At 35.5% G+C, this 14,856-nt stretch overlaps 1 protein-coding gene across 5 annotated transcripts; it reads right to left on the minus strand.

The window, feature by feature from the left end:
- Positions 1 to 624: 624 nt before the first annotated feature.
- LOC138696272 (macro domain-containing protein CT2219-like) lies at positions 625 to 13,579 on the minus strand. 5 transcript variants are annotated; one of them, XM_069820987.1, is made up of 10 exons: positions 13,442 to 13,579; positions 12,343 to 12,514; positions 11,951 to 12,076; positions 5,213 to 5,257; positions 3,912 to 4,070; positions 3,708 to 3,824; positions 3,526 to 3,629; positions 1,910 to 1,940; positions 1,748 to 1,821; positions 625 to 1,011 (listed from the first exon to the last, which is right to left on the minus strand). In XM_069820987.1, exons 2-10 carry the CDS (start codon positions 12,389 to 12,391, stop codon positions 907 to 909), a joined length of 810 nt encoding a protein of 269 aa, XP_069677088.1. In that variant the 5' UTR covers positions 12,392 to 12,514; positions 13,442 to 13,579; the 3' UTR covers positions 625 to 906. The 5 variants fall into 5 exon arrangements, with proteins under 5 accessions (XP_069677088.1, XP_069677087.1, XP_069677085.1 ...); XM_069820986.1 differs by lacking the exon at positions 13,442 to 13,579 and adding an exon at positions 13,165 to 13,319; XM_069820984.1 differs by lacking the exon at positions 13,442 to 13,579 and adding an exon at positions 13,086 to 13,243.
- Positions 13,580 to 14,856: the final 1,277 nt, after the last annotated feature.

Below are 14,856 nucleotides of genomic sequence, written 5' to 3' on the forward strand. Positions count from 1 at the left end.
CTACAATACTTTGTTGTTGGTTCAATGCCTAGACACTCGACAATGAAATCAGTCATCATCTTGCACTCTTAGTATTTCTGGCAATGTTATCTTGTAACGATACTGCACAGCTTTTGATGTGTCCCATGTTCGTCTCCTCATTTGCATCACACAGTACACAGGCAGATATTCCTATATGGAAAATTTCTATTCTATGCAGGTGGCTTGACAAACAGTCATAACCTGAACATCGCAACAGCAGATTTACGTGACCTTTGAGGGGATTATCTTGGGGTTAGTCAATAAAGTTTCACAGGTTTTATCTTTTGCTTCATCCAAATTTCGTTGTTTTGTAGGTAGATCTGAATTTACTTTTGATTAGTTGTTTTACAGAGTAAAATGGAAGTCTGTTATTAGATGGTTGTATAATTTCATGTCCTATTTAGCCAACAGAATTTAATTATTCTATATCAGTCATACCTGTACGCTTCGCTGCACTTGTTATAAATAAATATCATTGACTCAAATTTATTATATTTTCAAGTACAGCTTTGTTATTACTTAATGAATGGATAAGAGGGATTCTATTGTATATTTTAAAATATAGTATATAAAACAAAAGGTTTCAAAATAAAAGCATTAACATCTTATACATATTCTGTATTACAAATTGATGAGATTACTAACATATAGTTACAGAAAGTACATCAATCATTAAGTTATTATATTTTGAGCAGCCTTGCTTCGTTAACACATAACTACAGCTTCAAGAAAACAAATACGTAATTTTAAGTCATTAAATATAACATGCATTGTAGAAAACACAGAAAAGCAGTGCATTCCGTTTTCATGCCAAGATCATTCAGTCCTCAGTTCACAAGTCAAAAGAACAGATCAGTAATGCAGCACGTCTTCCAGTCTTGCTTCTCACAAGTTCGTTTTCAGATCTTCCACAGGGAAGTACACTTGCATCAAGTTTTCGTAGATATTCAGGTCAGTTGGCAAAAAGAGACAGAAGATGACACGATCAACCTGAGGAACAAAGGAGACACACTCAAAGAAATACGAAAACTATAGAATGCTGACAGAATAAAATCATAGTCCAATAATACAAAGAAATCAGTGCAATTAATTTGACAGGTGCACACTTTTTTCTAATCAACTTCTCGAACAAACATTTCATCAAAATTGTCTTCTTGTCTCTTGTTTATATCAGAAAAATATTGTACGACATGTATCTGCTTTAGCTTATTTATTTGGGGCAAAGGAGGAAAGCTTTTATTTAAAAAGAAAATATATTTTAAATAAAAGAATAGTTTGTTCTTAGTTATTATTGTCACATTTTTCCCAAGCTGAAACATAATTAATACTTGGTACATACCAGGATCCTGTATGGCAGGAAATTGTGAAGTTAATTTTATAATTTAAGTATACAAAAACTGAAGTGAAATTTGGTAAATCTTACTGTTTTACAGCAAAAATAATTTAAAATAAACTAATGTGAAAGACTTTACTACAGAAGACACACAATTTCAGAGAGACAGCACTAATTTGGCAAAAAACTACTTGTTGAACTGATGGTGTCCCACAAGGTTGAATTCATAGTACATTATTGATGATTGATTTCTTTTTCTTCTTCGTCCTTTTTGACAAAATGTCAATGAGAATATGATGAAAAACTTGTACAATTTAAAACTTCCTGTTATTGGGATAGAACAATAAACTATATAACTGTGCATCACCAAACAACATATGCCACACTTCTTACCGACTGGGGATTTTTCTCCAGGAATTCTCTCACTGTCCTGAGGGCAATATGAGCAGCACCTTCTGGGGGAAAGCCTGCATACAAAGTTCGTTTATTAAAAACACAGCATTACAAAGGAAACATTAAACAAAATGACACACTGTTTTTATATTCAAAACTCACCATAAATACCTGTTGAGATGCATGGAAAGGCCTGCAACATACGAAACATTCAAGCAGTAGTGATGATGTGCAGTGTTGCTATTGCAAACTTTTACCAAGGGTAAGAAAATTTCCAAATGCCATAGATAGTTTGGGCATTCTGTCTACTCATATATTGACTGCAGCATGCCCAACAGCTCTATTAGATATAATCAACATTCATACTGGACAAAGGCATGTAGCTTATTTTAATTTTTACATTTATGTTCTCTATCTGGTCAAATGCAAAGTCCCTAAGTCTCGTTACCATTACAGTTGATCATAACTCTGAAACCACGTGACATAGAGAAGTGCAGTTTTTTGCAAAATCTCTCAAAAGTTTTGTTTACATTCACTGCATCTGAACATATGCCCTCTGGTTATAATCAGGATGTCAAGAAAATTTTCTACCCATAGTGAAAGACACTTAATCGTGATTAGGAATGCTAACAAGGACTAAAAAATCGTAAGTATATAAAAACAGGTGGGAGTGTGATAAAAGAAAATTAAGAACTTGGAACTTATAAAATAAAGAAATGAACTTTAACCTAAGATAAGATGTTAGATGAATAGTAAATAATAGTTTTTGTGATGGTACTAAATACAGAAATGAGAAGAGCCACTTCCACTAAGATGACTGATGATAATAAATATATCATATCATTTCTACTCATACATGCTGCGGCATATCAACATTAACAGTTTGCATAGCTTCAATTATTATCCTTCTGTGAAGAGTAACAGATCCTGAATAGGGTTCTTATACAAACAATATCTGACGTACCCTCAAAGGAAAAAATCCAAAGAGGTGATAGCAGGAGAGCGCAGGGACCAGACGATTGGTCCACCACAACCTATCCATCTCCCAAGGAAATGTCTTTCCAGAATATTCCATTAGACCAATGTGGGTGTGCTCTGTCTTGTTAGAAAATTATGGATGACTCCAAGTTTTCCACTTGAAAGTAGGTACTGTAGCATTCTGTGGTGTGTGATGCAAAATATGGTGATAGGTCCTTTTTTTTTTTTTTTTTTTTTTTTTTTTTTTTTTTTTTTTTTTTTATACTGAGGATAACATTACAGGAATAATATATATTGTGATATGCTTAACAGTACCTACTTCCACAGATAAAGGAGTTGCAGCCATCCATAATTTTCCAAAATGGAGCACCCCCATATTGGTCTAATAATGATTGGGATATTCTGAACAGACATTTCCCTGGGAGATAGAAAGGCCATGGCAGACCAATTGCCTGGCCCCCACGCTCTCCTGATATCACTCTTCCCCCCCTGGATTATTTCCTTTGGGGGTAATCAAGGATTGTGCATGCCAAACCCTTGTTCAAGATCTTGTTACGCTGCACAGAAGGATAATTGAAACTATGCACACTGTTGATATGCTGCACATGTTGAGGTGCACTGAATGTAAACAAAAGTTTGAGAGTTGTAAAACATCTGTTCCTTGTCAATGTAGTTTCAGAGTTATGATTGATTGATTCATTGTAATGGTAAAGAGACTTTAGAGACATGGTATAATATGTTATCAGAAACTGGATTGCAAAGAGACTTTTGCAATTTTGTTCCTCCAACAAGTCACTCACCACACTGCGCAGATGGTGTTTAGTGAGTAAACGCAGGCAAGTCTTGTAACAAGACTCCAGATGATTCCCATTACCATCTTGAGGCCCAACAGTGTGGATTACATCTGAAACATATATGCAGTCAGTCACAGTCACGAGTTAACACACAACCTGTAGCAATGCAGTATTTCACAACAACTTACGTTTGGCAGGCAGCAGGTATCCCCCTGTGATTTTGGCATCACCAACCACACAGCCATTCAGGGTGGCACATTCAGCCTTCAGTGCAGGCCCGGCCGCTGCATGAATTGCACCATCCACTATAAAACAAAAAAAAAAGGACAAAGCTGATACCCTCACAATCTGCCTTTTCTAACTATGCAGATTTCCTGCAACTTTTCTGTTACCTCCTCCACCTCCAAGTAGACGTGAATTAGCAGCATTGACAATAGCATCAATCTCCAGATGTGTGATGTTGCCTGCCCAGAGGGACACTTTTTTATTCAGCTCTGGGTTCACAGCATAAGACTTGCCTGACTCGTCCTTTCTTGTTGGAGTCCCAGAATCTGCAAAAAAAAAAAAAAAAAAAAAAAAAAAAAACTTAGCACATTCTAAGAAACAAACTGTGAAAATGTACCAATGACAAATATAGTTACATAAAATGTTAATAAAATGTTAATTTAAGTTGCATAAACTTCACATGGTGCATCTTTCACATCTTTCACATCTTTCAATCGGGTCAACTCAATGATAAATAAAATTACAGAATTCTGTTCATATTGAGTATGTTTATTTTAAAGTAAGCTTCCTCAAATTGATATTTGCCAATATAGTGATACCTATTCCGGTTAGAGCACCAGGGCGCCAGAAGGGAAGAGAATGGTGGTAAATGCATAGGATCCTGTGAGCATAAGGGTCCGTCAGTTTAAGTGACTCTGATTACATTTTGATAGGAACAATTTTTCTTAGCTACATATTGTAACTAATTTCCTAAGAACATTCTTATATGATTTGAGCACAACTCAAGATATAAAAATATTATATACCCCATGCGGAGTTTATATTGGCTTGGCATCAATTAAAAATGCTAATACATCATTTATAGACATACTGTATATTATCTTATCTCTTGAGAGGAACGCATCGTTCTTGATGCCAACTGGGTATTAACTGAACACTACAACTATACCTACCGCCCCCTCCCAATGCCAGAATATACTGTAGCATAGATTCGCACATGCTCAATATGTACTATTGTTATATTCCAATTCTATGTGTTTGTTACAAACTAACAATAGTTTTAAAAGTTTCTCTTCAGCATATTTGTTTCATCATATATTGCACACACTTATGTGTAGCAAATTCTATCCGTTAGTTTCACTGGGCAATGAACAAGTATAAGCATAACTAAGGAGCTGAGAAATGCAAGAAGATAAAGAAAAAAATTAATTTTTAAGAAAGAGAGTAGAACTTTGTTTCAAGCCGATGTAAAATTGAATGCTGATGGTGAATGTGTGGTAAATAAAACAAGCTCCAGTTCACCTCTTCTGGTTCTCAAAAATAGAGAATTGTTAGACTTCAGAAGTGAATAGTGACGATTGTGGTTATTTAGAAAATGTTTCTGGTGACAGTAGCTTTGAATCAGGACAAGCAGATAGGGGTGAAGATGATGTGCTTTCTCAAAAATATTAAAGTGAAACAAACTTACCCGATGCAATTTTCAACAATGACATTTGACAAGTAACGTCTGACCCTGGAAAAAAAAGTCAAATACAGATTTTGCAGGCTTTCAGATGAGGCCAACACAAGTCTATTAGACCTAGTTCATGATGGATGATGATGAACTCAAGAATTTAAAATATGTTCCTAAAGATTAATTAGTGTGGTGTAAACAAATCAATTGCTGTGCTCTTTTTTCCCCATGTGTTGGTCACAATTCTGAATCCCACAAATATGTTTTACTTATTGATGAAAGGCAGAAAAAAGATAATTCATAGTGTAAGGTTAGCTAAACAGAGTGGTTCTGTGACTTTGTTACAAACTTTTAGAAATGATAGAGGAGATCATTATGAACAACTTTTATACAGGAACCATGTCCAGAAAGGTTTCAGTTGAATTATAGAACGTGATGTGTGTGTGTGCTAACTGGTCTAGGTAACACTGAAGAGCCATGGCAATATAAATCATTATGTTTTCTTCATGGTGATGATCCCAGCCCAGGTCGATGGCATTTAAGTGTGCTTAAATGCGACAGGCTCATGTCAGCATGTAAACATTCCTGCAGGACAAAATTCCGGCAAACCAGCGATGCTGATAAACTCGGCAGTTGCAAAAATCATTAAATAAACCATGATTTTAATTTTTTCATGGTAATTTTTGTAAACATTACATGGTTCATGCAAACAGATACAGAAGCTTGTTTACAGTGAACATTAAATAGCCATCTGGCAACGAGTTCAGGCCACATAGTTTATACATAGCTGTTCTTGTATGACGTTAGGTTTATTTGGGTTAAACACTAGTTTCTTTAGTTTCTTGTTATCATGGGAAGATTCACATTAAGAATACTTGCTGACATGCATATGGTCTTGAATTGAATGCTAGCTGACTACACTAACTACACATATCAAGGCTTGTCACTACCAGACAGAATATTTCCGAACATGGGTTCCTCTACCAATCCTAAAGTTTGTAACAAAGCCACAGAATCATCCGGTATAATAAACTGCAAGTTCATGAAATGTAGAAAGATGACTTCATCTTGGATCATTCCCAATTAGGATCTCAAATTGCCTCTGAAGCATTGGAAGATTCATTTCACAGAATTCTGTCTGTTACATTATTTCTTGGTAAGAGAGGTTTCGTATTTAGGGGATTCTTCAACTAAAATAGAATCAGTGAACAATGGCAACTTCTTTTTTAGAATTATTGAGTTGCTTGCTCAATATGTTCTGCTGTTAAGAAAACACACAGCTAAAGTTCAAGAATTACAACAACAAAAGATTTCAAACTCACTATCTTTCAGAAGGTTCTCAAAACGAGCCCATTAAGGCCTGCAGCTACAGGGTTGTTCATTACTCTCAGAAAGAGAAAAATCAAAGTATTTTGTAATAATGGCTGATGTTATTCCAAAAACACAGAGCAGATGACTGATTATAAGATAGATATGATTTAAACTCAGTGGTGGTGCGTTCTATGTGTTCAATGGTTCAGAGAATCCCCAGGAAAAGCAATTTAATTGTTTAAATAAATTTATTTATAATTTACACTATCATTATTTGTTTCTTGCTCATCTTTAATAAGTTTACTTGCAGCTCTGATGTATTTTTGTCGTATGAAAACCTTTGAACCGCAGAGATCAAATACCTAAATGCTTGTAAGTTTCCAAGGTTCAATTTCTCTTCTGAACCTCATCAAGCCATTTTTGGATTTACATGTGGGGCGAGACGCAAGGAGAAATGTTGCATGGCAAACATGTGGTTGCACTGGTGTTTGAACCAGCACAGCTGTAGTTACGTGATTGTGAGACAGCCAACATGCACAAGACTTTGTGATGCAAATCGGAATTAACTCCAATCTGTAGCTGAGATCACACTTTTAGCACGTGTACGTGTGTGTTATTGATTGTTGTATTTATTAATGGTTCCTTACAATCCTTTAAATATCACTTTAGTCTTTATTGGTATTTTAGTCTTAATATATTCATCTGTGAGTGTGACCAGTGTTCGTTTCCAAAGAAAATGAATAGTGTTTAATATCTTTTACAAACAGATTTTTCAATTTTAATCTTGGAAGATAAGTGTAAAATAAAGAAGCGTGGAAGGCCGTTACCTCAACTCTATTTAAAGCAAGCACAAACAAGCTGAGCTAAGACATTTTGCAGAACTTTCAATGTAAAAAAATATGAAAGAAACAGCTGGATTTGCAGTTGTGAATCTACAAATAAATTACTTTGTTTCCCGTGCCTGCTATTTGCTAAGGGTAAAGCTACAAGCCGGACATGCACTAGTGTGTCAGATTTAAGCCATTTGACACAGAAAATTAAGAAGCATGAGGAATCTATTGCTCATAAGAATGCTTGCCTAGATTTGGAAGAACAGAAATTAGGCAACAGCTTAGCTCAGCTTTCAGGCAGAATATTGGAAGACAGAATGATAACATAAGGAAAAATCGCTATGTTCTTTCAAAGATGATGATCATCAAGCTCATTTTAAGGCAATTATCTACTTTAAAGAACTGTAGTATTTTTTAATTTTGTTAATTATTGGAAAATTATGTAATATCATAAAAGTAGTGAATCCCTCGTCATTTTAGGCACGAACCGCCACTGTTTAAACTTCATTAGATTCATTTAAAGTGGTGGAGATATTTTTAAATTTTGTAAAGCACAATAAAAACTGGATGAGACACTGACAATCTAATCACTAAAGAATTACAAGATTTTTTAGAGTAGAATATGACAATGAAGTGAATATGACTGGTGCATACAACAGCATGAATGCTGTGAAGATTAATTCAATCTGGACAGTTTATTTCCACAGACACTAGAATATTCTCTACAATTCTGTGAAAATAATAAAAAAATTCTTGCAAATCAAACTTTCAGGTATAACTCCCTCGAAATTATTCAAATCAACTTTACAGGGAGTTATATCTGAAAGATTGATTTGCATAATACACATCACTGTTCGTTAACAGAAAACCACAATTTAAGTCACACAGAGTTAGTGTGCACTCAATGTTGGTTGCTTGATAGTTGTCAGCACAATTTGAAGTCTGTGGATATAGAGGGAAAAATTGGATCGGTGTCTGGTAGAGTTCCCGGGTAGCTCAGTTGATAGAGTGTTGGTACATTTAACCAAAGGTCCCGGGTTCGATATCCGGCCCCGAAACAATTTTTCCCTCGAAATTATTCGAAAAAATTCTTCACCAAAATGTAGATAAAAATTTGTACATATCAACATAAAAAAGTGTATGTTGGCATTGTCTTTTAAGTTCAAAGTTGTATGTTTAGTAATAATGAGTTATGTATATAATTATAATTTTTTAAGCGGTGAATCTACTGTTATGCTAATGTTGAATGTTCACAATGACATCTTTCAATGCTGAAATTAACAGTGACGACTTACAGCAATGCACAGTTTTTCTCTATGTTATTTATATTAAGTCTCACGCCCTAGCATTGTAGTCTAAGGCATCATGTCTGGAATCACATAGAATGACCAATGGTTCGAGTCCTCATGAGAAAAGAAATTTTCTCGTAAAATTTTAGTCAGTATATAGAACCAATGTCCACCGAGCATCATGATTAGGGAATTTTAACTCTTATGATGGAAGTTGTGTCCTCATAGAAGTTCTTTAGTTTGCTGCATTGACTCGGAATGTGGTAGCTGTGTTCCGAAGGAAATTATGGGAAAAAATTGGTTACAAGTGTTGCCAATCTGACAATTTTAAACAGATAGGTATTATGAATACCAATTATTTACAGGATATGTCAGTTTAATATAATTGATATTATTACTGAACTATAAAATCGTCTTTTTGTATAGCTGATTTACAATTTCAGTCAAAGACAAAGTAACTATATTAGCCACATTTGTTCAATTGGCCAGTGATTAGATGTTGGCAAATCTGTTACATTTGAATTTGTTGTTGTTGACCAATACTAGGGATCTTGGATTTCTTCCATTTTCCTGCAGGTGTCCCAATAGTATTTGGTGAGCTGCGATGGTAAATCGGCATTTATTTTCTTTATTGCTGGCCACTGTAGCAAATGTTCTTTATCCATGATGTTCTGATTTCTACAGAGGGTGCAATGTGGATGCTGGTAGATATTAATTCGATGTAGATGAGAGGCGATACAATCATGTCCGGTTGTTAAGCGAAATATAGTAACAGCCTTTTTTCGTGGTAAAAAAACGTTATGGTTTAACGACGCAACTGCAGAGGTTATATCAGCATCGCCGGTGTACCGGAATTTTGTCCTGCAGAAGTTCTTTTACATGCCAGTAAATCTACTGACATAAGCCTGTCGCATTTAAACACACTTACATGCCATCGATCTGGGCCAGGATCGAACCCGCAACCTCGAGCATTGAAGGCCAGCGCTATACCAAGTATGCTACCGAGGCCGACTTTTCATGGTAAATCTGGGATGTTATCACTGCCTAGTAAAATGTTCCAAAGTTTGCCTTCGCTTTCCTTCAGGAATTCCTGTTTACAAAAAGATTGGACTATGTGTTTGATCCTGATTTTTGAGGCATGAAAAGAGATTATATTATTGTGAGTTTGATGTTTGTTCCTTTTTTGGCCAGGAAGTCAGCCTTCTCATTTCCTACTACTGAGGATATCCATTGAAAAACTACCTCATTACGAAGCCCTTGTAGAATTTTAAAAGCAGAAAGAATTTCTCTTACTCGTTTGTTTTCTGGAGGATTTGATGTTACTACTTGGAATCCAGATTTACAATCACTAAGTATTTATCACTACTATCACTATTTATAATCACTTTCTTAAATTTATGTATGTGATGAAAAAGCTGTTTCAGGGCTGTATTGATAGCTTCTAATTCACATCATAATCAGTGGACAGTGTTTCAAGAGATATGTAAAAGCTAAAAATGTCACTGTAGATTCCTGCTCCAGCATTACTGTGTTTATTAAGCAGAGATCCATCTGTATAAATCTGAAGATTTTGGATATCTTGTACATATGGTTTCAACAGCTAATGATTTTAATACTGATTGGTTGAGGTCACGTTTTGCAGTGATGTATTGTATCAGATCATTTTCACATTTAATTTCAGGCTGAGAGAGTGGGTGTACTGGGTAGAAGCTTTTCTATATTATCTATTATATTATATAAGCTTATTGTATTTACTTTGTAATTTACAAATATCCTGGAAGAAGCCAGATTGTGTTTTGAGTTTCCGTTCAGGATTTTTATAGCTCCTCCAAAAATCATTGTTTGGAATTCATTTTAATTTCTCAAATAAAATAAGACTTTGTTTCTCAATTTCTCAATTTGAATATTAAAGACACAGTCCACTGATGTGAACAGATCAGGAAGGAGAGGGAATGTGTTGTCAATACTTTTCAGTTTAATGCTCAACCATTACATTCACATTCATATGTCAAACCAAAAACCATTTATGTAGTATGCATATTGTGGTTAAACATTTAATTTGAACTGATAAATCATTATGCTCCTTTGGGGAGTAATATGAAAAATACTAATCATAATACTGTTTGTATACTGGATACCTGTAATACTGATGGGACTGTGTAACACGAAATGCAGTTCCGATTTTTGCCATCATTGGCTTGGGTTTAACATAGCCTCTCGAAAGTATACATTGAGTTGGAGGTTTTTCTATGTTATTCGACTATGATTACGATGAATTCGGGTAGCTACAATAGGTAGCAATATCCGGTTTCAAAATTCAGCTCTTGGGGGGGGGGGGGGACTGAGTGGATGATCATTCACTTCTGCTGAGAAATATGAACATGAGCAGTTGGCTGGTTGGCCTTGGCCCTAGATGTTTATATTTAATTTACTGAATGATCCTAAAATCTTGCTGTGAGCTTTTGAAAATACATATGTTTCCTGAAAGAAATACTAAAATATTTACTATATGAAATCAAAAATAGCCTATATAGTCTATTCAAATGAGTGCCTTTACATCAGTTTACTTCTTCATTATTCAGAATAGCTGGTAATAAGTTGTACTGATTAAAACTGTTTCAAGTGGGGCCCGTGCATAATATTGCATATGGGCCCATAAATTCTCGTAGCAGTTCTGAAGAACACGTTTATGTGGACTGGTTGAAGAAAGTGAATAGCCTAGTGAATCACGAACAAATATTGCTATACGAAAAGTTGTTACCAAGATTTTCAGACTAGAAGTGGTAATGATATTTAGGGAGAAAAATCTTAATATTTTCAATAGGTACATGCTTTAGTACTCAAAATTAATAAAATTCAGCAGGGATTAGGGATTGTCTGAGTTATAGTCAAAAGTGAGCAAAACATATTAACATCGAAAAGGTTATAACAAAAATAAACGGATAGTTTTCATTATATAAGCCATCATAATATTAACAAGCACCAATTACACCAGCATGTCATAAGCATAGATCTACTATGATTTCAAATCATTATTGTTGGCGAGGCATAGGTATAGCAGATTATTTGTTCTTATAATGCAAGTAATCTAGCAATATGCTATATAATAATTAGGTACTCGACAAATTTGTTTAAAATAGGCCTACAGGCTGATTGAAGGGCATAGAAGGAAATATAAAAAGAAAAGCATTTAATTTTCTTCAGTCCATGGATGCTTTTCACCAAAAGATGGCCTTGTATTTAGACAATTCAATCTTCATAAGTACAATTTATTCGTTGTTTCTTCAGAACAACAAGAAACTAGGCCTATTAACACAACTCACACTGTTTCCGAAGGCGTTCTTTGGCTTTCGCGAAGTAATCCTCCCACGTCTGAACTGCCTGTAGCAACACGTATGGTGCTTTGTAGAGTGAGCGCTTCTGCTCTAATGGCATTGACAGAAATTTATCTGAAATTAAATGTTTACAGTGAAATACTTTGTTGGATAATTTGAGGGCAAACGTTCTTTCCCCCCCCCCCCACATTACATTTATATTAAGAAAATAAACAAAGGGAGGAAAAGAACAAGAAGGTACACATATAGGAAAGTCAATCTTCCAATATAAATTTACTTTTACTTTCCGATCTTATGATATACCCATACTGGACATTCAATGAATTGTGATTTAATACAAGCCTACTGCGTATGTTATACTGTAAACAGGCTATACCTACTTTTTTCCTTCTCTATCATTTCATCTTTGCTTCCACCAGTTCTGCTCATTGTCGATAATGTGCCAAAACTTCGGTAAGTGGGTGGGAAACGTTCAGTGTGTGACAAGCTTCTTGAAAGATCACAAGTAATCAGTTGGCGTGCCGGTAATCTCGTATAATTGCGTAAGGAGATCTGTAATTAAAATATAAATTCTCTATAGTAGCTCTGACTAATACGACCAAAATAAACTTTGAATATAAAATAATCTCACATGACGTTCATTCTTTATTACGCGGTTAAGGGTACAAAAAAGGCGTGCACTTGGGGGAGAGTGGGACATGAAGGGAGAGCTCCATGCTTCCTTAGTTTCTTGACTTCCTCAATAAACTCTGATGGTGTGGTCGACACCATGCTCCGACCGCTTTTTGCCCCCAGGAAGGACCCGATACTCAATTTCATAGGAGGCTGAATGAACCTTGAGATCTTTTTGAAAGTTTTGGCAACGAGAAAAAATTCGTCACCACCCAAAATTAAACCCATGCCCTTTCAGTCAGTAATCAGTTACTCTACCAACTGAGCTACCCAGCCGCCTCATCCTATGTGGAAGTAATGTAAATTAACATATAACACGCGTACTGTACAAAATTAACATAACCTGAAAGTGACAATGTCACCTTCAAATACAAAATCAAATAATGTCGTATAGCACGAACGAAAACATGTTCATACACAATAACGAACTTCAATCAGTGAATGCTCGTACCAGCAAAATATTAATTCTTTTCATTGTAAGAGGATAATGATCAAATACAATTTAACGAATTATGCACGCCTAAACATACTTCATTGGTTTAACATGTATGACTTTCAGGTTCCTGGTATTCCCGAGCCCGGCGTCGTGTATCAGTGTGTATCTCCTGATATCGCACTTCCCAAACTGCACTGTTGTCAACACTTGCCCTACAATCTCGCTAACTTTTCAACAAAAAGTAGCTAAATCTCTCCATAATTTGTTCAGAAATCCCCAGAAATGTCGCTAAAAATTAATCATAAATATCACTAAATAAAAATAAGAAAAACACACATATGCGGAGAAAAATAGCATTTCCTCGTCGTCACCTTCTTCTGCGGAATATGGGTGTATTGCTGACAGCTGTGATACTGAGGTGGAAGGTGTGGGAAGAGCTGATTGTGAATACACTGCGCTTAATCCTACACTTTCTGGCAAATTGTAAGTGTAGAAATTTTCACCTAAACGTTTCACCACAATTTTTTTTTTTTTTTTTTTTTTTGTGAAATGTAACACTTTTTAAATACAAATTAAGCTTTCAGGAATAACTCCCTGTAAAGTTAATTTGAATAATTTCGAGGGAAAAATTGTTCCGGGGCCGGGTATCGAACCCGGGACCTTTGGTTAAACGTACCAACGCTCTCCAACTGAGCTACCCGGGAACTCTACCCGACACCGATCCAATTTTTCCCTCTATATCCACAGACCTCAAAGTGGGCTAACAACCGTCAAGCAATCTACATTTGAGTGCACACTAAAGCCCGGTTCAGACGGTGCGTGTTTCTGTGATGGATTCCAAGGTGGCTGCGCGGATGGGTCGCCTGCGTGGTCACTCACCGTGAAGAATGTGCTCTGGTGGCTCCGTGGATGGCTAGCTTGCTGGATTTCGAGGGTAGGTTCCTTGCCACTGCCATCGTGATCTAGACCAGGCCGTAATGCTGGTTGTGTGACGTCACTCGATGAGTCGGGCTCTTCTATTTGAGTATACGGGGCTGAGTGAAATCTATTACTTTATAGCGTGTCGGCGCTCAATTTTATTTAGTGTAATGTGTGTATAAGACCCCTTCACACTTCTTATTGCATAATATGTTGCAGAAATAATTACAAAACTGTGTTATTTTAATGTGAACGGAGTTTTACATGTTAACATAACCTGGTTGCATCAACATTTTAAGTTTGGAATGGAAGCTATTTTGAGATTTAATAAAGAAGAATTATTTATATTGTGATTTTAATTTAGCACATCTACCTTCCTTACTTGTAGGTACAAAATTTACCACAGTCCCTCCTATGAAATTAGTGTATGTACAGTTGTGTGTTAATCTGGTAGATTAGATAAATACAATTCATTACAACCCAGTATAGTAGGGAACAAATAAATAATACAATTAAATTTTTATTCAATGTAATATGTGCATAAGTTCCATTTATGTGTTGCATAATGTGGCAGGAATAATAAATAAAACTGTGTTATTTTTATGTGAAGAGAATTTACCATGTTAACATAACCTATCTGCGTCAACATTTTAGGCTAAAGTTGAGAACGAAAACTGTTTTGAGATTTAATAAAGAAGAATATATTTTAGGATAAACTTCAGAACACGGTTACCGTCCTTACTTATAGCCTAGATCATATATAAAACAGATTGACCAAGCTTATATTAAATTTAGACGCAACTGGAAAATAACGGACGCTATGCGTCGCTAGTGTCGAGCAATGAGCTTGCAATAACAAACACTAGAT

Source organism: Periplaneta americana, chromosome 3 (genome assembly GCF_040183065.1).
Source record: "Periplaneta americana isolate PAMFEO1 chromosome 3, P.americana_PAMFEO1_priV1, whole genome shotgun sequence".
In the NCBI taxonomy this organism is placed as follows: domain Eukaryota; kingdom Metazoa; phylum Arthropoda; class Insecta; order Blattodea; family Blattidae; genus Periplaneta; species Periplaneta americana.

Coding starts and splice junctions, on each gene's coding strand:
- LOC138696272 (XM_069820984.1), bottom strand. CDS start 13,109: ATGAAAAGAATTAATATTTTGCTG. Junction 3,630..3,707: donor ATACCTGCTGCCTGCCAAAC/GTAAGTTGTTGT, acceptor TATATGTTTCAG/ATGTAATCCACACTGTTGGG. Junction 1,941..3,525: donor AACACCATCTGCGCAGTGTG/GTGAGTGACTTG, acceptor CGTATGTTGCAG/GCCTTTCCATGCATCTCAAC.